Genomic DNA, 24,416 nt, shown 5'->3' with positions numbered 1-24,416 from the left:
ATTAAAGGTTTGTCAGTTTACAGCCCAGGGAGGAGATGACACTGAGTGGCCTGAAGGTGTCTACTATGAAGGGAAAAGTGATGGTGGCGTGGAAGAGGTGAACCTCTCCATGACCCTTGGGCGTATGCAGTGACAGCAGATCAAGGAGCTGTGCACTAGCTATGTGCCAATGTTCTCAGCCACCCCAGGACTGACTGAACGGGCATAACACTCCATTGACACAGGTAATGCTCACCCAATTAGAGCCCAACCTTACCGGGTGTCTCCTCAAGCTAAAACTGCTATAGAACGGGAGATCCAGGATATGCTACAGATGGGTGTAATCCGCTCCTCTGGCAGTGCATGGGCATCTCCAGTGGTTCTAGTTCCCAAACCAGATGGGGAGATACTTTTTTGCGTGGACTACCGTAAGCTAAATGCTATAACTCACCCAGATAACTATCCAATGCCACGCACAGATGAACTATCGGAGAAACTGGGACGGGCTCAGTTCATCTCTACCTTGGACTTAACCAAGGGGTATTGGCAGGTACTGCTAGATGAATCCGCCAAGGAAAGGTCAGCCTTCATCACACATGTTGGGCTGTATGAGTTTAATGTGCTCCCTTTTGGGCTGCGGAATACACCTGCCACCTTCCAAAAACTTGTAGGTCTCCTAGTGGGATTGGGACAATATGCAGACTCCTACCTTGATGATGTAGCCATATTTTCGGATTCCTGGGCAGAAGACCTGGAACATCTACAAAAAGCTTTCGAGCACATAAGGGAGGCAGGACTAACTGTAAGGCTAAGAAGTGTCAAATAGGCCTAAACAGAGTGACTTACCTTGAACAGGGGTAAAGGAACTATCAACCGCCTACAGGCCAAAGTGGATGCTATCCAAAAGTGGCCTGTCCCAAAGTCAAAGAAACAGGTCCAATCCTTCTTAGGCTTGGCCGGATATAACAGGTGATTTATACCACAATACAGCCAAATCGCCGCCCCACTGACAGACCTAACCAAAAAGAAACAGCCAAATGCAGTTCAGTGGACTGAAAAGTGTCAGAAAGTGCACTCACGTCTGACCCTGTGCTAAGGGTCCCAGACTTTGACAAACCATTCCTAGTAACCACAGATGCATCTGAGCGTCGTGTAGGAGCAGTTTTAATGCAGGAAAGACCGGATCAAGAATTCCATCCTGTAGTATTTCTCAGTAAGAAGCTGTATGAGAGGGAAAGCAACTGGTCAATCAGTGATAAGAAATGTTATGCCATTGTCTACGCTCTGGAAAAGCTACGCCCATAAGTTTGGGGACGGAGTTGCAAACCGACCATGCTGCACTACAGTGGCTTCATACCCCACAGGAAATAACAAAAAACTTATTCGGTGGAGTTTAGCTCTCCAAGATTTTGATTTCAACATACAACACATTTCAGAAGCTTCTAACAAAGTGGCTGATGCACTCTCCCATAAAAAATTCCCAGAATCAACTGGTTAAAATTCTCCTTGAGATGTGGAAAATATTGTTAGTCTTTATATAGTTAGTAGTATATTTAGAGGTGCATGTGTCTTATTAACTCTGTTTTCTCCTAGAGCTCCAGGAAGAAATCACAGCCAGTGTTTCACCTTATCTGTGATTTGGAGGGGGGGGAGTGTCATAAATATAAAGGGAAGGGTAACCACCTTTCTGTGTACAGTGCTATAAAATCCCTCCTGGCCAGAGGCAAAATCCTTTCACCTGTAAAGGATTAAGAAGCTAAGGTAACCTCGCTGGCACCTGACCCGAAATGACCAATGAAGGGACAAGATACTTTCAAATCTGGAGCGGGAGGGGAACAAAGGGTTCTGTCTGTCTGTGTGATGCTTTTGCCGGGAACAGATCAGAAAAGCAAGCCTTCCAACTCCTGTTAAGTTAGTAAGTAATCTAGCTAGAACATGTGTTAGATTTTCTTTTGTTTAACAGCTGGTAAAATAAGCTGTGCTGGAGGGAATGTATATTCCTGTTTTTGTCTTTTTGTAATTTAAGGTTTTGCCTAGACGGATTCTCTATGTTTTGAATCTGATTACCCTGTAAGGTATTCGCCATCCTGATTTTACAGAGGTAATTCATTTATCTTTTCTTTAATTAAAATTCTTCTTTTAAGAACCTGATTGATTTTTCATTGTTCTTAAGATCTAAGGGTTTGGGTCTGTGTTCACCTGTACCAATTGATGAGGATTATTCTCAAGCCTTCCCCAGGAAAGGGGGAGTAGGGCTTGGGGGGATATTTTGGGGGAAGACGTCTCCAAGTGGGCTCTTTCCCTGTTCTTTGTTTAAAACGCTTGGTGGTGGCAGCATACAGTTCAAGGACAAGGCAAAGTTTGTACCTTGGGGAAGTTTTTAACTTAAGCTGGTAAGAATAATCTTAGGGGGTCTTTCATGCAGGTCCCCACATCTGTACCCTAGAGTTCAGAGTGGGGAAGGAACCTTGACAATGCCACTGCTGATGAATCCCCTGGAAGGGGAGGAGGGCCCTGCCACTTGCATTCCAAGTTGGCAGAGGCCATTTTGGGGTATGCGTGGGGACATGGATTGCTTTAATGTGGCCCTGAGGGCAGGTTTTAGGGTTAGAGCATGGTCGTCAAACATGCAGCATGGGGCCCAATGGTCACATCACCGTAGGCTTTTATTTTGAATCATAAAATTTTTTTTAAAAACCACAAAACATGCGTCTCTGTGTCCCGCAGGAAGAGGAGGCTACGGAAACGACATGTCCCAGCAGCAGCCCCTCCAGCACTGGCCCACGCCCAGTGGCTGCGGCCCCTGCAGGACGGGGAAGAAAACTTCTACTAGCAGCAGCCAGTGCTGGCCATGCTCAGATGCTGTGGCATTTTGCAATGGCATTGCAGGGCAGGTGGCAGAGACTACAGGGGGTCAAGTCCCCCCCACCCCCCCAATTGGCCCACCCCTACGGCCACCTCCCCAGCCAGGTTCTCTCAGGCAGCTGCTGTGCTGCACAGCCCGGAGCAGCCAGCTTCAGCTAGTGTGAGAAGTGGCTCCATCCCGCTCCACACCCAGGCCCGGCTGCCAGGGAGAGCGGCCAACCGTGCCGGAGGGGAGGCACAGTGGGAGAAGGACAAAGCCTCCCCCCACCTGCAGGTAACATGGGACAGGGAGAGCACGATGGACCCAGGCTGGGCTGAAGGGGGGGGGGCACTGGGCAGAGGCAACACGGAGGGGGGACGTTCATGTGTCCTCCCCTTTAGATTGTGGCGGAGGAGCATGAGTCGTCTCTGCCTGGGAGCCCTATAAGAATTGGAGCTGACAGCCAGGGACGGGGTTCGACACGTGCAACCCGTGCAATGGCTTCAGCCCTGAGCCAGCCAAGGGGCCCCCTGCTATGGCGACTGCGTCGGGTGCTTGTGAAGGTGGGGTCAGGAATCAAGCGGGAGAAGGTAGATAACAGGGGCAGATGAATAGCTGGGGCAGACTCAGGGCTGCTTGGCCGTACAACGTCTGCCCAGCGCAGGCCACTGCTATTGTTGGGGGCCTGCTGGGACCCCGAGGAAGAGCCATGCGCTGAGCCCCACGGCGCACATTTGAATTTGCCCGGGGGGTGGGGGGAACTCCAAAAGGGTGCCTCTGCTGCAGTGGCAGAGTCAGCATAGGATATTTGGGTGGGCAGGTAATTCCGGGGGGGCTGGGAGGGCAGGAGGGATGGGGGACCTGCCTCCCACCAAGCCTGTAGCTGGCATGGCCAGGGGCTCCCTGGGGCCCTGGCATGCACCCAACTCCGGGAGAAGATGCTGCTCTCCAGCGCTCCCAGCTCCCTTCCAGATCCCATCGCCCCACACTGGGCCCAGCTCCCCCAAGCAGTGTGCCTACCTTTTATGAAGATATCCTCTACCGCTGCTGAGCACCCAACCCCAGCAGGAACAGCAGGCAGGCGGAGCAGAGCAAGCCCCTACGCCCCGACCCCACTGCCCGGCAGGAGTGCCGGAGGGACAGGCAAAGCAGAGCAAGCCCCTACGCCCGACCCCATTCCTGCTGGGGTTGCGGGGGTGGGGGGACAGCAGGGGAGGGGCTGGGGACCAGCCTCCTGGGCCAGGAGCTCAGGGGCCAGGCAGGAGGATCCGGTGGGCTGGATGTGGCCCCTGGGCGATAGTTTCCCCACCTCTGGCCTGGCTGCTAAGTGGGTGGGCCACAGCCCCACATGTGGCTATGCTCCTGCTCTGCCATGAACTCAGATGAGTGGGAATGTCAATGGCAAAGCCTCCATTTTGGTTGGAAGCCCCCCCTGCTGGAAGCTCTGACTCCAACTCTGCTGGCAGCAGCAGCTGTGGTTTGCGGCGCTGACTCCCGCGGTAGCAAGTCTGGCTTTGGCAGGAGCCGTGGTGATGGCTCTAGCAGCAGTAAGCTCTGGTGCAGGGCATGGACCTGGGTGGGGCGTTGGGATGGGAAGGAAAGCAGAGCAGGAGATGCAGAAGAAGGGATGGGGGTTGTGGGGGGGTGAGGGAAGTGAGAATGTGGGACTTGTGATGGCATATGGGGTCCACAATAAAAACCTGCACCCAGGGCTGGCCTTAAGGAAAATGGCGTCCTGGACAATATTTTGGTGCCCCTAGCCCCTGTGGACTCCCAGGCTCCCCATCCCCCTTTGCACCCTTAACCCTTGCACCCCTAACACCTGCACCCCCTCCTGCACCCACATGGGGAAACTGACATGGTTGCATGGAGCAGCTGGCATTGCTGCTCGCTTCTCCCCTTTAAACACTGCTCCTCCGTGCACCCCTTGGGGGCTGGAGGGGAGCGAGAAGCAAAGTCAGGGCTCCCTGCATCCAGGTCACTTTGCCCTCCCCTTACTCAGCCAGGTGGGAAGAGAGCAGCAGCTCCTGATGATCACCTCACAGCATAGTCCAGGTGGGGAAAGTGACCAGGGTGCACGGAGTGCTTGGTGTCGCTCCTCCCACACAGCCCTCTGGGGGTTTGCAGGAATGTGGGGGAGTAGTATTTGTGTGTCACCGCTCCCCTATGGATGCCCCCCATGCAGTGCTGACCTGGCAGCTGGGACCAGTTTTTGACTCTACACTGGCAGTGCACACTTCTGCACAACACCCCCCTTCACCATAGCCCTTGAGGCAGTCACCAAGGTGGCCCTCCCCTAAGGCCAGCCCTACCTGCATCAATGCCCATCTTTTTGTTCCTCTGCCATGGCACAGGAAGAGACGGAGATGGAGACGGAGATGCGAGGGAGTGGGGGGGAAAGAGGTTGGACTTGGAGTCCAGTCAGCATTTGCTGATCTTGCTGACGGTTAAATCTTCCGCTGGGAATAATACCAGCATAACGAGGGGAGATTATGGCCTGTTCTGCCTCACAAGGCACCATGGGACTGGGCGATGGGACTTTCTAGTGCAGGTTTAGCCTGTTATCGTCTCAGTGCTCTTCTATTTCCACCCTCACCCTATTTCGACATGACCCTTCTGCAGCCACAATGCTGCTGGCAGAGGTAGCTCCCCTCTCCTGTACTTCCCAGGGTAGCCAGGCAAATAATGTCCCCTTCTGCCCAGGGCGCACTCTGCCCACAATGTTCACAATGCAGGGCCAGGCACATTTGGGCTTTAATGCTATTGAACTGTCTTGTGTGGACAAACAAATCTGAGACGTGGAACTCATTGAGCAGCCTTTGCTTTATTGACAGACGGGAAGGTTCTCCAGAGGCAAACGCAGCATCTGAGGGTAATGAGTCCCGAACGCCACAGGAAGAATTGCATGGCAGTGGTAGGAGCTGTGGTTGGTGCTTCTGGTAATGGAATCAAGAGACAGCAGAGCCATGTAGGAGAGGAGACATAACCTAGACAGAGCTGGCTGACATTTCTCAAATTACGAGCTCTTCTGTGAACAAACAAACTTTTTAAAAAAAACATGAAATTTTTCATGACATATCACTGATGTGGTTGTAATGTTTTGTTTGTCAGGGAAAAAAATCAATTTTTTAAAATGGTTTCAGCAATTCTTTTTGTAAATGTTCTCAGGATAACAACCACATTTTTTTCTTTACAGAAAGCCAGGTGGGTTTTTTTTAAAGGAGAAAATAAAACACTCTCTGGTACTACATATCAGGGAGCGGAATGAAAACAAAATCTGCAAAAATGGGTTAATTTAGAACCCTTTGCAATGAAAACAACTTAGAAGTTCCATTCCCCCCCCCAAAAAAAACTATTTTTATCTTTTTACCAGCTCTAGTCCTAGTGCACTATGCTGGGTAAGTGTCTATGATGATGTCTACCCCCTTGTGGCTGGTGCATAAAGAAAAGATCTTTAGTGTCATCTTCAGATTAATGTTCATTATGACAGGCCTAAATGCTATGCAAGAGCTAAGTATAATTATTATAACTGCCTCTCTGATTGGCTACGCGGGCCTAATTTTCATCTCAGACAACCAGTAGGAGTACTGGCGCCCTTTGCCTGTAGACCAATTCACCCCAGCACCATAGTTTTCATGGGCTCCACTCAGGTATAATCCATTCAGGTTGGACACATGACAATCCTTGTACCACCAGGCCCCTTTAAAGTCTTCAGCACAATTAAGTATAGACAAGTCGTTGTCATGGTCATAGGTTGTAAACATCATACCATTGTGTCCAGTTAAGGAATCCCCTGTGGAAACAATTGGGTTTGTTTATTACATGCTTTTACAGAGACAAGGTGGATGAGATAACCTCTTATTGTTTACTTTTTACAGCTCAGTTCCCACAGCCCAGCCTGGTGGCTCTGCAGTGGAGTTACTACATTTCTCCTTTCACCCCACAGCAGAACTCTCCCTCGGGTGCAGGAGAGAGACTGCAGTTCTACTTCCAGTGAGGAACATGTTTCACCAGGCCATATTTTGATCTCAGTTACACCACTATTGATCCAGAGTAACTCATTGCAGTCAAAGTGCTCAGTCCTTTGGTGTCCTGAAATCAGTTTACACCATTGTGATGGTATAATGTGAGCCCAATGTGCTCCTAACACTAATAGCTGAGCTGGGAGCCTGCTGAAGATTCAGGATCATAGAATCACAGAATCATAGAAATGTCGGGCTGGAAGGGACCTTGAGAAGTCAACAAGTCAAACCCCCCTGGGCTGAGGCAGCACCAAGTAAATCTAGACTGTCCCTGACAGGTGTTTGCCCAACCTGTTCTTTAAAACTTCCAGTGATGCAGATTTCACAGAGCTTAACTACCCTTATACTTAGAAATTTAATTCTAATTCTAATTTAGTTCTCTTTACCGCAGATTAAGTCCATTACTTTTTGTCCTACCTTCAGTGGACATAGAGAACAATTGATCACAGTCCTCTTTATAACAGCTCTTAACGTATTTAAAGACTGTTACCAGATTCCCCCCCCCCCCAGACACACACACTCTTGTTTTTTCAAGACTATATATCACCAGTGTTTAAACTTTTCCTCATAGGTCAGGTTTTCTAAATCTTTTATCATTCTTGTTGCTCTCCTCTGAACTCTCTTCAATTTGTCCACATCTTTCCTAAAGTGAGGTGCCCAGAATTTGACACTGTTCTCTGGCTGAGGCCTCACCAGTGCTGAGGAGAGCAGGACAATTACCTACTGTTTCTTACATGCCACACTCTTGTAAATACACCCCAGAATGGTATTAGCTTTTCGTGCAACTGCATCACATTGTTGACTCATATTCAATTTGTGATCCGCTCTAAACGCCTGTTCTTTTTCAGCAATACTACCACCAAGCAGTCATTCTCCATTCTGAAGTTATGCATTTGATTTGTCCTTCCTAAGTGAATCACTTTGCACTTGTCTTTACTGAATTTCATCTTGTTGAATTCAGACCAATTCTTCAATTTGCCAAGGTCATTTTGAGTTCTAAGTCTGTCCTCCAAAGTGCTTGCAACCCCTCCCAGCTTGGTGCCAGCTGCAGATTTTTTAAGCATATTCTCCACTCAATTTTCCAACTAATTAATGAAAATATTGACAACTAGCGGACCTATGACTGACTGCTGCAGAACCCCATTAAATACACACTCCTAGTTTGACAGCAAAATATTGATAACTACTCAAGTACAGTCTTTCAACCAGTTATGCACCCACCTTATGGTAATTTCATCCAGACTGCATTTCCCTAGTTTGCTTATTCCAAATGTCATGTGGGATTTTGTCAAAAGTGTTACTAAAATCAAAATATATCATGTCTACTTCTTTCTCCTTATCCACTAAGCCAATAACCCTGTCAAGAAGGGAATTAAATTGGTTTCTCAGGATGTGTTCATGAGAAATCCATGGTGGTTATTGCTAATTAATCCTAATGTCCTGCAGCTGCTCAGAAATTGATTGTTTAATAATTTGAGTGAGGGTCTTTCCAGGTATCAAAGTTAGGCTGACTGGCCTACAGTTCCCTGGGTCCTGTTTGTTCCCCCTTTTAAAGATAGGTATGATGTTTGCTGTTCTCCAGTCTTCTGGGACCTCTTCCATCCTCCAAGAGTTCTCCAGATAATTATTAATGATTCTGAGATTGTTTCGGCTGACTCTTTAATTCCCCTAATATAAGTTTCATCACGCCCTGCTGACTTGAATACTTCAAACTTATCTCAATATTCTTTAACCTTTTTCCTCCTATATGGGCTTTCATTCCTTCCCCCTTGTTGTTAATAGTGTGTTGAGTACCAGTAACTTTTTTAGTGAAGACTGAAGCACACTAACCACGAAACACCTGAGCCTTCTTAATGTCACGAGTTATTACCTCTCCATTCCTGCTAAGTTGAGGAACTACATTTTCCTTCATCTTTCTCTTGCTGCTAATGTATTTAAAGAACCTCTTTTTCCTGAACTCCATTTTCCCCAGATTGTCTTCCCATAGGACCTAATCCATCAGTTCTCCGAATTTGTTAAAGTCTGCTGTTTTGAAGACCATTGTCCTCTCTACTGTTTTTACTCCTTCCTTTCTTAAAATAAAGAAATCTGTGATTTCATGATCACTTTCACGCAAATTGTCTTCCGCCTTCAGATTCACTCCCAATTCCTCCTTGTTAGTCAGAATTAAATTTAAAATGGCTGTTCCTCCTCGTTACTTCCTCCACAAAATGGTGTCCCCAACATATTCCAAGGACTTCTAAGAAATTTTGTGTTTTTCTGTATTACTTTTCTAACAAACGTCTGGGTAGTTAAAGTCCCCCATTACTATAGTACATGTGTAGCAAGAGGTCACTTCTATTTTTTACCTTTTTTCTTTTTAGCCAGAGACTATCAATTGGTCTGCCTGGAGCAGAGAACAAATTTATATATTCTTGCTGTATAATTCAACACCTCCTCCCTTTTTACCCTGTCTGTCTCTCCTAAACAAGCTATACCCCACTATACCAATATTCCAGTAATGAGACTTATCCCACCCAGTTTCTGTGATGCCACTTAAGTAGCAATTCTCCTATTACTCTAATCATAGACTACCAGGATTAGAAGGGACCTCAGGAGGTCATCTAATCCAACCCCCTGCTCAAAGCAGGACCAATCCCCAACTAAATCATCCTAGCTAGGGCTTTGTCAATCCAGGCCTTAAAAACCTCTAAGGAAGGAGATTCGACCACCTCCCTAGGTAAGCCATTCCAGTGCTTCACCACCCTCCTAGTGAAAAAGTTTTTCCTAATATCCAGTCTCAACTTCCCCCACTGCAACTTGAGTCTGCCACTTGCAATCCTTCCAGTTCTTCCTGTTTATTCCCCATCCGCCTGACATTTACATATAGGTATCTGAGATGTTGAGCAGATTTCTCTAGTGGTTTCCCATTTCTTCCTCCTCTGACCCTACATGCCCCCCCCCATCTAGCCTTCTGTTAAGGTGGCCCTTTTTTATGCTTAACTCTTGGTTTTTGTCAAAGGCACTTTTAAATCTAGTTTAACACCCTTCTCCCTAGTTGGCTTGTGGGTGTGCCTAAGTAATCCTGCAGTGATGTGTAGCAGACTCTGCATGCCACAGAATATTCCTGTATCTGGTATCCAAGAGTCCGGATGCATCGTTTGCTTGAAATGGGGCATATCTACTCACCCAGTGACTTGTACCAATCCTGGTGTGCCTATTTAGTTTAATTCAGATATTTCTATGGGGCATTAAGGTCTAATGTAGGAAAGCAACCAGCAGTAGGCAGGATATCCATATTATACTATATGTTTTGTTCTCACTTGACCTTGTATTCCTCCTATAATACTTCAGTTGCAGAATAACTGACAGACATCACCTCCACAGATTACCTCGCCTTTTGCTTCTGCCACTGAATATTCTGAACGCATCCAATGAAGTGAGCTGTAGCTCACGAAAGCTTATGCTCAAATAAATTTGTTAGTCTCTAAGGTGCCACAAGTATTTCTTTTCTTTTTGTGGATACAGACTAACACAGCTGCTACTCTGAAACCTGAATATTCTGCATCACTTTTGCTTTACATTTTTCTATCTGCCACAAAGGGTAAAGGATAAGCTCAGAACCTACCTGCAGTGCCTTTCACAAAGTCTCCAAGAATCAGCTTGTATTTCTCATTCTCCCCTGTAATGCTGAATGATGAGAAGAGAGCAAATTGATAGTTGGTGCCAAAATCTCTGAGATCAATACGAAGCTCATTGGGACCTTTAGAAAACAATTTGAAAGCAAAATGTTTAGCACCTTCCATTAGTGTTTATTACTGTTATTGATTGTTTTTATTGAAGAAGCCCCTAAAGGCTCTTCACACAAATCAGGCTCCATTATGTTGGGATTATTATGATCATCTAGTTTGAACTGTCTGCATCACACACATCACAGAATTTCACCCACTGATTCTTGCATCAAGCCAATATCTTCCTATTGACCTTTATCAATTCAATTTCCATCCACCAACCTGACCTCCCTATTAAAAACCTGCTCCATGTTATGCTTTGCGAAGGTAGTTCACAATCTATGACCTCATCCAGGCTGTAGCATCCCTTATTGCTGTACTGTGGGCGAACCACCTGAGGACAAAATGCTGCTCCAGGAATCATGACGGGATCCAGCCCATCTACCACAGCATTATTGGTTTCAATGGCTTTGTGTGGCCGGACTGGGCTGTAAGGAACGGGAAGGGGTGTCTGCAGCGGACGTGTTACCTCTGCCGATAGTATAACTCTATACCCTGTATCCATGGCTAAAGTGCGGGAACAAAACTTGGTGGAGAAGGTTGCTGTAACGAAAAGAATGAATCAATGATGTCTTTACCAAGGGATGTCAGCAGGTGGATATTGTCATTCCCCAGCCAAAATTCTGACATCTGGCTGCCAAAACCTCTCTTGTATGAATTCCAGTCACGATAAAAATCCATGGAGCCATCCACCCGTCTCTGGAACACCTGCAGGGAAACAGAAGATTCTTAGCTGGCAAATGCCACATTGTTTTCCATCCTACAGAACAAGGAGCAATGGTCTCAAGTTGCAGTGGGGGAGGTTTAGGTTGGATGTTAGGAAAAACTTTTTCATTAGGAGGGTATTGAAGCACTGGAAATGTTACCTATGGAGGTGTTGGAATCTCCTTCCTTTCAAGTTTTTAAGGTCAGGCTTGACAAAGCCCTGGCTGGGATGATTTAGTTGGGAATTGGTCCTGCTTTGAGCAGGGGGTTGGACTAGGTCCCTTCCAACTAGGTCCCCTCCTGAGGTCCCTTCCAACCCTGATATTCTATGATTCTATGCTTCTACTAGAGAAGAAAACCAGAAACTCTGAGACCGTAAATCATTGGATAAGATTTAACATGGTCAGATCTATTTCAGCCTCAGGTGACTATCGCAGAGGGAGCCTTGTCTCACAGGATCATATTAAATCTTGGCAGCAACAGCACTAGATTAAAGGATCACATGGGCTGAAATCTACAGCACTGGACTGGCAATTAGGAGACCTGGGTTCTATACCCAGTTGTGCCACTTGAGTAAGTCACATCACCTCTGCCTTGTCTATGGAGACTGTGAGCTGCAAAGGACAGGGGCTGTCTCTCAGTATGTGTATTCAGCACCCAGTGCAATGGGACCCTGATCTTCATTGGATTCTCTAGGCACGACTGGGATATAAATAAGCACAATAATAAATTGGAAGGTTTAAATGTGAGATACATACAGGGTTCAAATCCCTCGTCTCCTCATCTCCCTAGAATGCTCTCTGTACTCTTGAGAGAGCAGCTGATGCATCAGGCCTGTGACAGAAGTGGAAGGAAGAAGGAATTCTGGTTCCGGAGTCTGGACAGCTATTGAGGAGGCTCTCAGAACCAGGCAGAGAATAGCCAGGAAAAGGGAAACCTGTGTCAGAGCAGTGACAAATGTCTCCTCAGATGGGATCTTTTTGACTCTAAAGCTCTGGGTTCCCTCCATGGAACCCATTGTGATCACGGCCAACATATCTGGAGAATTTGACAAGGATTAGGGAGGATTAGAAGGGCTCAGGAAGTGTCTGTGTTTTTATTTCAGCTAACCATGGGGCGCTAACAGCTTCAGCGCTTCTGTCCGCATGCTTTTCTTCTAGCTGCAACCCACTAGCTAAGGGCCACCTCCCATTCTTGGGACAGTAAACTGTTTGCTGTTCAAGAAAAAATATCCAATGAGCTTCTTTATGCTCTGTTCTTACAATCCATCCTCCACCATCTGTGTGCATGTCACACAGCACGGTCATGGCGTTACAGTCACGGGGGTAGATGGTGTACCAGTCGCTCATGATGTTCCCTCTAGCTAACAGCTCCTTGCAGTTCTTTGCTCCTGGTCAAAAGAGGAATTGAAACATGTAAATTGGTTGTATAACTCTCCTTGGAGCAGGGATTCATAGGCTGCTTTATGTTGCACTGAGGGCCAGATCAATTGCAGAATCAGGTAACTGGAAAAGAATCTTTGAGTCATTTTCTCCTCTCCTCCACACTGTAGCGTATGGGAATTGGGTAGTATACCTTTAAATAGTTTGTGGTTCCTCTGTCTTCTATCTTTGGAAACCTACTAGTGCAGCAGCGTATGTACCTACCTTTTCATACTCTCTGTAGTAACAAACCAAATGATTTAGACTCCAGGGTGCCAGTGTGGTTTGTATTAAGTTTGTTTGAAAGAGGAAACACCTGTCCAACCCCATCTGTTCTGTGTGAGACCAGCTCAACCTGAACAAAGGATTGGCTCAAAGCATCTTGAAAACTCATGGAAACTGTAATGCGCACAAAGACTTATACTGGAAGTGCCCATGCAGCCATTTTGAAATCCCTCTCAGAGTCAGAAGGGCTTCCAGTCATTATGTGACTTGGGTGAACACTCACCCCAAAAGAATATCAGATACTCATAGAAATACTCACATCAAACAGTTTGCAAGCAACCCCACTGGCTGAAATGTATTTCCACAAAAGATTCACTGGCAACCTAAACACCTTCATTTTAAAAGATTAAAGTCTCTTTGCTGATAGTTTGAGAACAGCAAATAGGGTAAATCACAGATGTAGTTTTTTGTAATTTGTCTACCTCTAATGGGTTTTCATGTTTGGGTCTCTGGATGGAATGAGATGACATTCAGTGGTCATAAGAAACTCTCACCTTTCTGACACTGCATGTCTTCCAGCAGATCCTCTCCTAGTAATGAAAAGAAACACAGTAGAAAGTGAAATGGAACCAGAAAATGTTCTACTGTCTTTTAAACTATGTAATTGGCCAACAGTGACAGATTGGATAGCAAAGTACTAGTTATCTTGAAAATGCACTAGACAGGTTTTTAACTGTGAAAATCCAAGTGCTAATGGATTCACACACGTCTCTGATCTGAGCCTTCCAGCCTGAACTATCAAGACAGCTCTCATTATGTACCAACACTATTTTATAACCCTCTCATGAGGCTCTTACTTGCAGGGCTAAGAATTGGTCCTTAATAGACTAAATTAATTGCTGGTCAGTAACTAGAAGCAATGCCCACAAAGTCAAGGGAGTTATATATGCGTATGCTAGCTGTGAATTTGACTCAGTACTTTTTTTAAAAAATTCCAAATGACAATGGGAGAATAACAGTTAAATAAAGTACTGGTAGAAAAAGGGTCATTCCTTTAACTGGACATTTAAACAAGATCCATTTTTTTGTGATTCATACTCTGCACTCCCAGTATGTTGGAAATATAAAGAAAGATAGGCAAAAGTAACCTTCTCTAGGATACATAGCCAGATCTACAGCTTTCACTTACATTTCAGCTGTTCTCTCTCATAGAATCATAGAATCATAGAATATCAGGGTTGGAAGGGACCCCAGAAGGTCATCTAGTCCAACCCCCTGCTCAAAGCAGGACCAAGTCCCAGTTAAATCATCCCATCCAGGGCTTTGTCAAGCCTGACCTTAAAAACCTCTAAGGAAGGAGATTCTACCACCTCCCTAGGTAACGCATTCCAGTCATGCCAAAGGTCATCTGGCTAGTGTTGTTCCAGATGTTACAACACATGGATGGCCACCTGTTTTTGTACGCAGGGCTATTTCTTTCTTTATAGATTCCAAATCTTAAGGAGGATTGATATTGATATTTTGGACATGGTAACTATTGTGGACATGGTAACTATTCAAGAAACAAGCTTTTTAAGCTCCTTAATTTTTAGTGCTGCTGAAATAAAACTGAAATGATGTGCTCAGTATAAAAGAGAGTGAAGAGGGTCTCACCAGGTATTCCAGGGGGTCCAGGGTTTCCAGTGTCTCCTTTATTTCCTAAAATATAAACTCAGAATAACATCCTTCTTTTGCCTGTAGGTGACCTACATAATTCAAGATTTCACTACAGCAATCACTCGGGTTTAATGGTGTAGGGGGCTAGTTCAAGGCCTAAGCGCCACCTACATTCTGCACAATCTGTTAAAGTTGGTGTTTTGTGGGACTTGATGCATTTACAGTGTTGTCAACACTCATGATTTTATGAGTCCCATGATAACTATTGTTTTCCTTAAAGCCCAAGGGTCAAGTGGATATGACATGATTTCAGCCCTTAGTCTAAAAGAAAAAGTAAGTTTCTAGCCCTTGAGGCTTTGAACAAATCTTCAAAATGTGACCCCAGTGCACCCTAAAGGTTCAAAAAGCAGAAGGCAATAAAAAGAACACCAAATCTATTATTTTTACATAATCTCGTGCTTCTAAAACAATCTCCTGATTTTTGATGAAACTGACCCAAGATTTTCAAACATTTGGGGTTCGCAGGACTGCATTTTTCTTGTCTTGTCTTCTGCATTGGCTGAATTTCACCCTTACACTATGTCTATACTGAAGTTGGGACCTATTTCCTGTGACTGCACTGGACCTTGTGACATATCAGACATTATAATTAGAGCTGGGTGAAATTTTTCCAGCTAATATTTTATTCACCAAAAAATGCAGTTCCGTCTCTCTAACAGTTCATGAATTGGGGTCAAATTTGTTAAATACATTCCGCTAAGTAGAAGAAAACCTTCCCACATACTCCAAAAGTTTTGTTTCAACATTTTTGAAATGTTCCAACACTTCATTTTGGAACACCGTTTTGTTTTGTCATTTGGCTATTAAACAAGAACAAAAAAGGGACACTTCTTGTTCAACCGGAACCAATTTCATTTCAGCTTTTGTTTGGCATAAAGTGCCCTTCTCTGCAGTGAGAAGAATCATCTGAGGTCTCTCACCTTTCACTCCAGGGGGGCCAGCAAGACCTCTTTCTCCTGATGGAACAAAATATAAGATAGTAAAGACAGATCAGAGATAACGAGATCTTGAAACTGGATTAGAACTGAAGTTCTGTTGCAATAATAAACTCTTTATAGTCAAATATAGAGTGAAGGGAAGTTATGGTGGTTTTTGGAGCCCAGATATTATAGGAATTGATGTTTTATAACTAGCTCTAATTTCTAACTAGCTCTAATATTTGATTAAAAACTTATTTCCTGTTCTTAAGTCACCTAACAGAAAAACAAACTTCTCTTTCCCTTGTTACTTTACCTTTTCGGCCAGCTTTTCCCGCCTTTCCAGGGAACCCCGGAGGTCCCAGTTCTCCTGCATACACAGAAAACTTACTGAATATTTTCCAAGGTATCGTAAATACTGAGTACATAATCCCCACCCACCACTCCAACCTGGAATTACAAGAACCCACTGGTGTTGAAATTCAAATAATATATCTGCATCTGGCTCCCTGGAGTCCCTGATCTCTAAGGTCACACAGTGAGCCAGTGAGAGAGATGGGGAAAACACCAGAGGACTTGGTTGCCAATCTGATACCCCAAAGGGAATGGACAATATTTCAGAGATTGAAGCTCCAATCCCTTACCAGTGGACATGGGAGATTTGCTATGTGAGTTGGGCAGAGTTTCCTCATATCAGGATCAAGGGGAATCGCCAAAGTCAGAGCATACTACAAAAGTAGTTCCCATTTATGTCAGCCCCATCCATGGCTGATTCTCATTCAGTACCTGTATTTCCTGTAGTTCCTGGGTCTCCTCTGGGCCCTATAGCACCCGGAATTCCGGGGCAGCCTTGCACAATGGTAAGTTTCTCGGTACTGTTGAGACCCACTACCCTCACCTCTGGGGAAAGAAATGAACCCATAATCAATTATTGTTAGCTTCTCAGGACCTGAAACATTCTGCAGAAATCCAGAGGGATAAACCCAGCAAATGAAAGTCTAGATAGTTCCTTGATTTTTGTCTCTGTTAGTGATAAATCCAACATTTTCTTCATTTTTATGCATTTCAGAGACAATGCTCCAATATTAAAAGTTGGGGGTTATTACTATTAGTCTTTGTTTTAAGTTATAGTGAAAACAAAAGTTAAAAAGAAGTTATTAAATATTTGTATGTAAAAGAAATCACTTCAGACTTAATTTTGATGTACACATCCCTCTGCAATGTTTGCAACTCAACCATTGCAGCACTGTGTCAGTTCATGAGAATTAGTTAACTACAGAGAAACAAAAGTGACACTGACTAGTCAGTTCTCATTGTGCAAGTGAAATGAAATGCAGAGGAAAAATAAATAGCTGCCATTCAGTGAAAAATTGTCCAAAAGTAAATTAATTTAAAAAACAGTCGCTTTTACAAACATAGGTAATACATTTGAAAGAATTAAATATGTTTTAACCTAACAGTGCCCTCCCTATATTAAACACATTGTGAGAATTAAAATTATTAATAGGCACATCAGTGGAGAAAAATAGCAACACACCTGTCAACTGTATTGAGCTCCATCGATGTGGAAATTTTTGAGATAAACAAAATGGGGACATGGTTTATATTTCCTGTGATATAGGAACTCCACTTTCCCAATTTGGAACTTTTTGGGCAGAAATTGTACATAGCAAATGATTTTCAAAATGATCATGAATATAAGGATATGAAATACTGCTCTGAAATAATATTAAAATAAACCTTCAAATGCTGCTGGATTCCCAACCTAAAGCGCAGAAATGAATGTGTTGACATGGAAAGAGTTGTATAGTGGATTTGCGGTGATAGATACACAACAGTTGCAATTTTATAAACTTCATCTTAATTAGGTAAACGTGAATTTTAAAAAGCAGAGGGATCTGAAATCATAAGCTCACTCTGAGCTTTGAAGATTGAGATTTTATTTCCAGAATTAGCTCATCTGCCTGTGTGGGTCGGTCTAGATTAGAAAGGCTTTGGCCCCAATATGCAAAGGAGATAGGAGCGTTAGACAGAGAGATTCCAGCAGCAACATAGAGAGGATAGAAGATAGTAAATGAGCATGAGGGAGAAAAGGTCAAGTCAAATATTGAAGAATCTCAATAAAGACAAGAGACAACATTTTCACAACATGGTTTGCAAAAACTGTCCTATTTACTGAACACCTCAAGTCTGTGTTGTGCACTTCTGCGATATAGATTAATTTCGACACCGGAATTTTGTACAAAGAAGCTGTTCATTTTATTATTTAAAAAGCACCATGAAGAAGCAAAGCACTTTATAGATGTGTAGGACAACAAACATTCCTGAACAGTTCCCAGTTCTCCAGGTCCAGGTTGGCAAGTATGAAACGCTGATGGGAACAGGATTGTCTTTCACTCACCTGGGCAGGTGTCCTGAGCCCGACAAACCGTTGCTGCTAGACAGAGTAAAGAGAGGAGAGTTTTCTGTCCAGCTCTCCCCATGGCTGATGCTGGTCTCGGCAATGGCAGCTCCACTTGTCTTCTCACCTTCTCCTCTCCTTTAGTATTTCAGTCCCTTTAAGCCTTTTATATGCTATAACGATAGAGCCTAGAGCAAATAAAGCTCTCTGCCTCCGGCATCTCAGCGCCTCCTTCCCACTCTCCACATTCCAGCAGTTTCCACTGAGATTTTTATGCTGCAGTGGTCACAACTGGAGCTGATTAAATGGCCTGATAGGACACGTTCAATATTGGACTAGCAGCCGTTGCTTCCCCTGCACAGCAAATGCAGTATCGTGCAATGATGATTATTGAATGGAGCCAGTCTGAATCTTTGCTCACAAAGTTAATTCCTGTCAATGTGTCTTCTGAAATAGTAAAATAGGTTGCCAAATAATGAGCCCAAACAGATTTTCTCCATCCTGTCGAAGTCCCCTGTTGGCTTCAGTGGAACCTTTGGGAGAACAAGGAGAGCAGGATTGGGTGGATTTACTCACCAACTGCGCTTTTACTATTATGTGTGTGACAGTAGCCACAGGAGACCTCATGTCAGATTGGACCCCCCCTGTGCTGAGTGCTGTGCAAACCCCAGTAGGAGCCAGTAATAGAGGGAGAGGTTCCAAGTCCAGAAGTGACCATTACGATCATCTCATCTGACCTCCTGTATAACACAGGCCATAGAACTTCCCCAAAATAATTCCTAGGGCAGAGCTTTTAGAAGAACACCCAATCTTGATTTTAAAATGTTCAGTGATGGAGAATCTAGCACAACCCTTGGGAAATAGCTCCAGTGGTTAATCACACTCACCATTAAATATTTACACCTTATTTCCAGTCTGAATGTGTCTATGTTCAACTTCCAGCCATCTCTGCCCCAAAGACCTTACAATCTAAGCAGCCAAGGCAAATGAAGGATGAGAGAAAATAATTATTATCCTGATTTTTGCAGTGTTATGTGTGCCTGTGTCATAGAAATAATAAATAATAATGATGCATGCCCAGGCCATATCTGCTGATATACCACTGCTGCATTTTTCTACATGTCCATGTGATTTTTTAGTGACTGCTGCATGGCAGACGCTCCAGATGGCAGATCACTGCCGAGGTTCATTTCTTTATGTGCATGTGTCTTTGCATGATTCCAATCTGTAAAGCAAGAAGGCAGCTGTTGTTCTGCCTGTGTGCAATGGATATTTCCTCTCTTTGCACTGGGGAAGCATGTGATGACACTTCCCAATGTGGTGTTGTGGTTTGTAATTGGAATCAGAGATCCAAAGCTGCAAAAGAGACTATTGGATGATAGGGATCTCACTTTGGATAAAGCCGTAAGACTGTGTCAGGCAGCAGAAATCATTCAACAGCATAAAAATAATAGAAGGAAAGCACACTGGATAGAGTGATGTGAGACACAAAAAACTGGCAAGCAGTCAGTCAGTACGAAACTAACAACAGAGATGCATGAAAAATGCAAAGCACAAGAGTTTGTAAAAACTTCAAAGATTGCTCAGGATGTGGACAAAAAGTGCCCTAACAATGCCCAGCTTTTGGTAAGTGCTGCAATATACGTAAGAAATACAATCATTGTGCCACGTCTGCAACCAGGTTCAGCAACTGCGGAAGCAGAAGCGAAGCCTGTATGCTAATGCAAGTGATCCAGGAGGGGAGCACAGACAACAGCTCGGGAGTTCTACCTAGGAGCTGTAGCTGAAGAGGAAGGAACAAACAAATGGACAATTTCCTTAGACACTAATGGGATAACCTGCAAATTGTGCAGTGATGTCAGGTAAATGTTGTTTCAGGTATTAGTGGCAAAAGGTTGGAAAAAACTCAGGGAACATGGTGAGCAAACTGGTCCAACTGAAAGCTTATATTGGAGGAACTCATTCTACTACAGGTACATGTGACAGTATGTAGTCACTAGCAGTGACAGTAAAAGATCAAACAGAATTGTTGGATTTTGAGATAGTGAAAGGGAATAAAGCACGTACTTTGGATTTAAAAACATACCCAGCCCTTGGGCTGATTCAAAGAGTGCACGTGGGAGAGGAAGTAAGAGACACATTGTCCAGAACATTTGATAAAACTGTAATAGAAACAGGGGTGGAGTCAGACATAGTGCATGTCAGATGGATAAAAAAAGAATTGTCCAGCCTCAGACAGGAATTGGAAAGAATTTTCTTGGGCTACAGATAATAATGGGACTTTACAGAGGGTATTAAGTCTGTTATTACAGGGTGGCCAGGACATTCCATTCCATGTCCCTATTTACAGTTTAAAGCAGAACTATCTGTTCTTCAAGTGATTGCTCATGTGTAGTCCACAATAGGTGCGTGTACTCGCCACATGCACCGGTGTCGGAAGTTTTTCCCCAAGCAGTACCTGTAGGGAAGCTCCCCTAGCGACCTCTGGAGTGGCGCCTCCATGGTGCGGTGTAAGGGGCGCTGTGTGCTCCGCCCACCCTCAGTTCCTTCTTGCCGCCAGTGAAGGTGCTTTGGAACGACTCTGCTCCAGCTTTGCTGCAGCTCTTCCTCAGAACTCTTGTTCCTTCAGTGTTGGTACCTGTAGTTAGTAGTTTGATTAGTTTTAGTTTAGTTTAGTTAGTGCACCCAGGCTGAGACATTCCCACGCCCCGGGTTTTAAGTCGTGCGACACTCATAGGCGACCAATGCCAGTGAGAGATCCGCATGCGGACTGTTTACGCTGTTTGGGTGAAACCCATCTCAGCGATCGCTGTAAGATTTGCAAGTTGTTCAAGCCTCGGACCAAGAGAGAGAGAGACATTAGGCTCCGAGCCATCCTGATGGAGTCAGCCTTGACCCCGATTCTGGGGCGCCACTCCGAGTCAGCACCAGATACCAGTCGTCACTGTTCACCATCAATGGGGCATGCCAAGAAGGCTAAGAAGAAGCCTTCTCTGCCACAGCACCGGAGCAAGACTGGGGGAAAGGCTAGACCCATGTTGGGCAGTCCTCAGCCCCCATTGGCCTCTAGACCCCTCACTCAGGTCAAGCAGAGTAGCCTGGCCCATTCGGAGCAGGCTTCCCCGGATGTCGGGATGCCCTCCACACCAGAGGCCCTGCAGGTGGCCCGGGATGTTATGTCCATGCCGGTACCAGGAGCACCACCAGTGTGGCCCCGCAGTCCAGAGGCAAGCTGCCGCTGGGATCTCCGCAGTCGCCCCGACTCAGTACTGGTCATATTTGAGGGAATGTTCCCGACGCCGTTTGCACTCAGCAACCGTCCTGTGAGTAGTCCACTCAGGTTGCCGTCAACCCCCACCAGGTTGTCTGGCTGGGTTCCGACTGACAGAGACTCTAGGTACCGCTCCACCTTGTGGAGCAGACACCGACGGGACCAAGGCAGACGCCACAGAAGGGCCTCATCTCAGAGGGGCTATTGTAGCCAGTCACGACATGAATGTCGATGCCGTTCCCATTCATCATCTCGCTCCAGGACCCCGCCACGGCACTGCTCCCGCAGCCCTGGGCATTGATCGCTGATGCCTCGCCATAGCAGATCCGCCCAACGGAGCTGATCGCAGACCAGCTGGTACTGGTGGTACTGTTCCTCCACGTCGGGATCATGGTCTCATGGTCGGCACCACTCCCAGCACAGCCGGTTCTCCCAGTCAGGGGACAGGGAGACAGGTCGTACATCAGCCTGGCCTCCCTTCGTAGTTGTCTATTGATGGGTCAGGCCAGCCAGACCGAACAGCCTGCTCGGTCGGTGCCACAGCAGGTGCTGTGGTACCAGTGGGCACCATGGCCCCCGACGCAGCCCCCAGTGGAGGCTCACTCAGTGGCCGGAGCCTCAGAACGGCCATCAGCCTCCCTCTCCCAGCCTCCGAGGAAGGAGTCAGTGGGACGTGAATCTTCGGCGCCGTGCCCAGAGAGCGACCAGGTGGTGGATTCTTCGGTCCCGGTACACACGCAAAGTACCACGCCCGCCTCCTTACCCTCCCCTGATGAGGCGATTATGGCCCTGCTTCCCTCCGTCCCTCAGGAGGACTATAAAGCCCACCAGGAACTACTGATAAGGGTGGCATCAAACCTCCACCATCAGGCAGAGGAGGTGGAGGAGCCCTCAGACTCCCTTTTTACCATCCTGTCTACTTCGGTACTGGGCAGGGTGGCCTTGCCACTCCACGAAGGGGTGGCGAAAATTTCAAATGCCTTGTGGCAAACCCCAGCCTTATTGCCCCCCCTCTCTAAGAGAGCAGAACGCAAGTACTTTGTGCCCTCCAAGGGACATGGATACCTATACTTCCATCCTGCCCCTAACTCCCTGGTGGTTGAGTCAGTCAACCACAGGGAGCAGCAGGGCCAACCAGCCCCCACTCCAAAAAATAAAGATTCAAGGAGGCTGGATTCATTTGGGAGAAAAATCTATTTGTCCTCGAGCTTCCAGTTTCGGGTGTCAAACCATCAGGCTCTTCTGGGCTGGTATGAGTTCAATCTCTCTGCCCAAGTTTGAGGACTCCCTCCAGGAGTGTGACAGGAAGGAGTTCAAAGCTCTAGTGGAGGAGGGTACAGCGGCTGCCAGGGCAATCCTGCAGGCAGCATTGGATGCGGCAGACATGGCCACGTGGTCCATGGACTCCGCGGTGTCAATGAGAAGGGCGTCCTGGCTCCTGCTGTCTAAGCTGTCCAGTGAGGCGCAGATCTTCTTGCAGGACCAAGGCTGTATGATGGCAAGGCTCTATTTGCGGAACAGTTGGACATAAAACTGCATGGCCTGAAAGACTCCCGCACTACGCTTAAGACTCTTGGCCTCTATGTTCCTCTGGCTAGACCTAAGTTTAAGCCACAGCAGGCTCCCACCCAGGCCACCCACTCTAAATATGAGCCCCTTTATAAAAAGTCGTGGGACTATAAGAAAAGCCCGCAGAGGCAGTCTCAGTCTGCCCCTCAGCCTGGGTCCTCCAAGGGCAAACAGGCAGGGAAACGGTAGTTTTGACAGGATGCCCAGGGACAACCTACCAGTTCACATCAGGGATCCACCCACAATAAAGCTTCCCTTGTCCTACCGGTTGTGTGCTTTCCTCACGGAGTGGTCGCAGCTGACTTCGGACTGATGGGCCCTCAGCACCATCTCCCGGGGCTATAACCTCCAGTTTACCTCTACCCCACCCAACCGTCCCTCCTGGGGGATCCCTCTCATGAGGCCCTGCTCTAGCAGGAGGTGGGGCAGCTCCTTGGCCGAGGAGCAGTGGAAGTGGTGCCAGTGGAGTTCAAATGCAAGGGGTACTACTCCTGCTATTTCCTTATCCAGAAGGCCAAAGGGGGGCTCAGGCCCATCCTAGACCTGTGGAGCCTGAACCAGTACATGGTGAAACTCAAGTTCTGCATGGTCTCCCCGGCCTCCATCATTCCTTCCCTGGATCCCAGGGACTGGCACGCCACCCTCGATCTGCAGGACGCCTACTTCCACATCCATATATTTGAGGGGCACAGGTGCTTCCTCCATTTCACGGTTGGGCAGGAGCACTACCAATTTACGGTGCTCCCGTTTGGCCTGTCCGCTGCTCCCAGACAAAGTGTATGTCTGTAGTGGTGGCCTACCTCAGGTGCTGTGGGGTCCAGATCTTCCCCTAGGATGACTGGCTGGTCAAGGGCAGCTCCTGGTTGCAGGTGCAGGATCATGTGGCGCTCCTTCTGTCAAAACACACCACTCTTGGCCTCGTGCTAAACAATACCAAGTCCACATTAGCCCCGGTACAATGCATAGAGTTTATCGGAGCAGTCCTGGATGCCACGTCGGCCAGAGCCTCCTTCCCACCGGACAGGTTTGAGACCCTGAAAGGGCTCATCGACTCAGTCACAAGGTTTCCAGTGACAACAGCCAGAACGTGTCTCCAGCTCTTGGGTCACATGTCGGCGTGCACATATATGGTTCTCCATGCCAGACTCAGGATGAGACCCCTCCAGCTCTGGTTGGCCTCGCTGTTCTCCCAGCCAGACACAGAATGGACAAGGTGCCCGACATGGTGATCGCCTGGAACAGTTGGAGCGCAGAGTTGTTAAGGTTCTCATGGACAACATGGCCTTGATGTTTTACATCAACAGGCAAGGTGGGGACGAATTCTCTGCCTGGAAGCCCTCAAGCTGTGGGACTTCTGTATAGCCCTACAAGCTTACAACCTACCGGTTGCCTGAAACTCACAGGCCGAATGCTTGAGCAGGGACTTCTCTTAGCATGAGTGATCTCTTCACCCAGAGGTGGTACACAGACTTTTCCAAGAGTGGGGAACTCCCCAGGTGGACCTGTTTGTGACTTGAAAGAACCGTGGCTGTCCCCGGTTCTGCTCCGGGGAGTGGGGGCTGGGACGGGGCACTA

At 46.5% G+C, this 24,416-nt stretch overlaps 1 protein-coding gene across 1 annotated transcript; it reads right to left on the bottom strand.

Annotated features, from left to right (window-relative positions):
* Positions 1-6,369: 6,369 nt before the first annotated feature.
* LOC119844177 (ficolin-1-like) lies at positions 6,370-18,443 on the bottom strand. Its single transcript, XM_038374645.2, has 10 exons — positions 18,002-18,443; positions 16,387-16,500; positions 15,917-15,970; positions 15,604-15,639; positions 14,621-14,656; positions 13,522-13,557; positions 12,584-12,711; positions 11,195-11,324; positions 10,454-10,588; positions 6,370-6,617 (listed from the first exon to the last, which is right to left on the bottom strand). The coding sequence occupies exons 1-10, from the start codon at positions 18,081-18,083 to the stop codon at positions 6,370-6,372; spliced, it is 999 nt and encodes a 332-aa protein (XP_038230573.1). The 5' UTR covers positions 18,084-18,443.
* Between the last annotated feature and the right edge of the window lie 5,973 nt (positions 18,444-24,416).

The sequence above is a fragment of the Dermochelys coriacea genome, chromosome 16 (assembly GCF_009764565.3).
Source record: "Dermochelys coriacea isolate rDerCor1 chromosome 16, rDerCor1.pri.v4, whole genome shotgun sequence".
Lineage (NCBI taxonomy): Eukaryota > Metazoa > Chordata > Testudines > Dermochelyidae > Dermochelys > Dermochelys coriacea.
The sequence above is the reverse complement of the archived record's forward strand: the minus strand, read 5'-3'. Positions and strand labels throughout refer to the sequence as shown.

Bases quoted from the DNA above. Each gene is read 5' to 3' on its own strand.
- LOC119844177 (XM_038374645.2), bottom strand. From the start codon at position 18,083: ATGGGGAGAGCTGGACAGAAAACTCTCCTCTCTTTACTCTGTCTAGCA. The intron at 15,971-16,386 runs GTACTGAATGAG...CTGTGTATGCAG, and splicing joins AGGAACTACAGGAAATACAG to GAGAACTGGGACCTCCGGGG. The intron at 10,589-11,194 runs GTAAAGACATCA...TGTTTTCTAAAG, and splicing joins CCACCTGCTGACATCCCTTG to GTCCCAATGAGCTTCGTATT.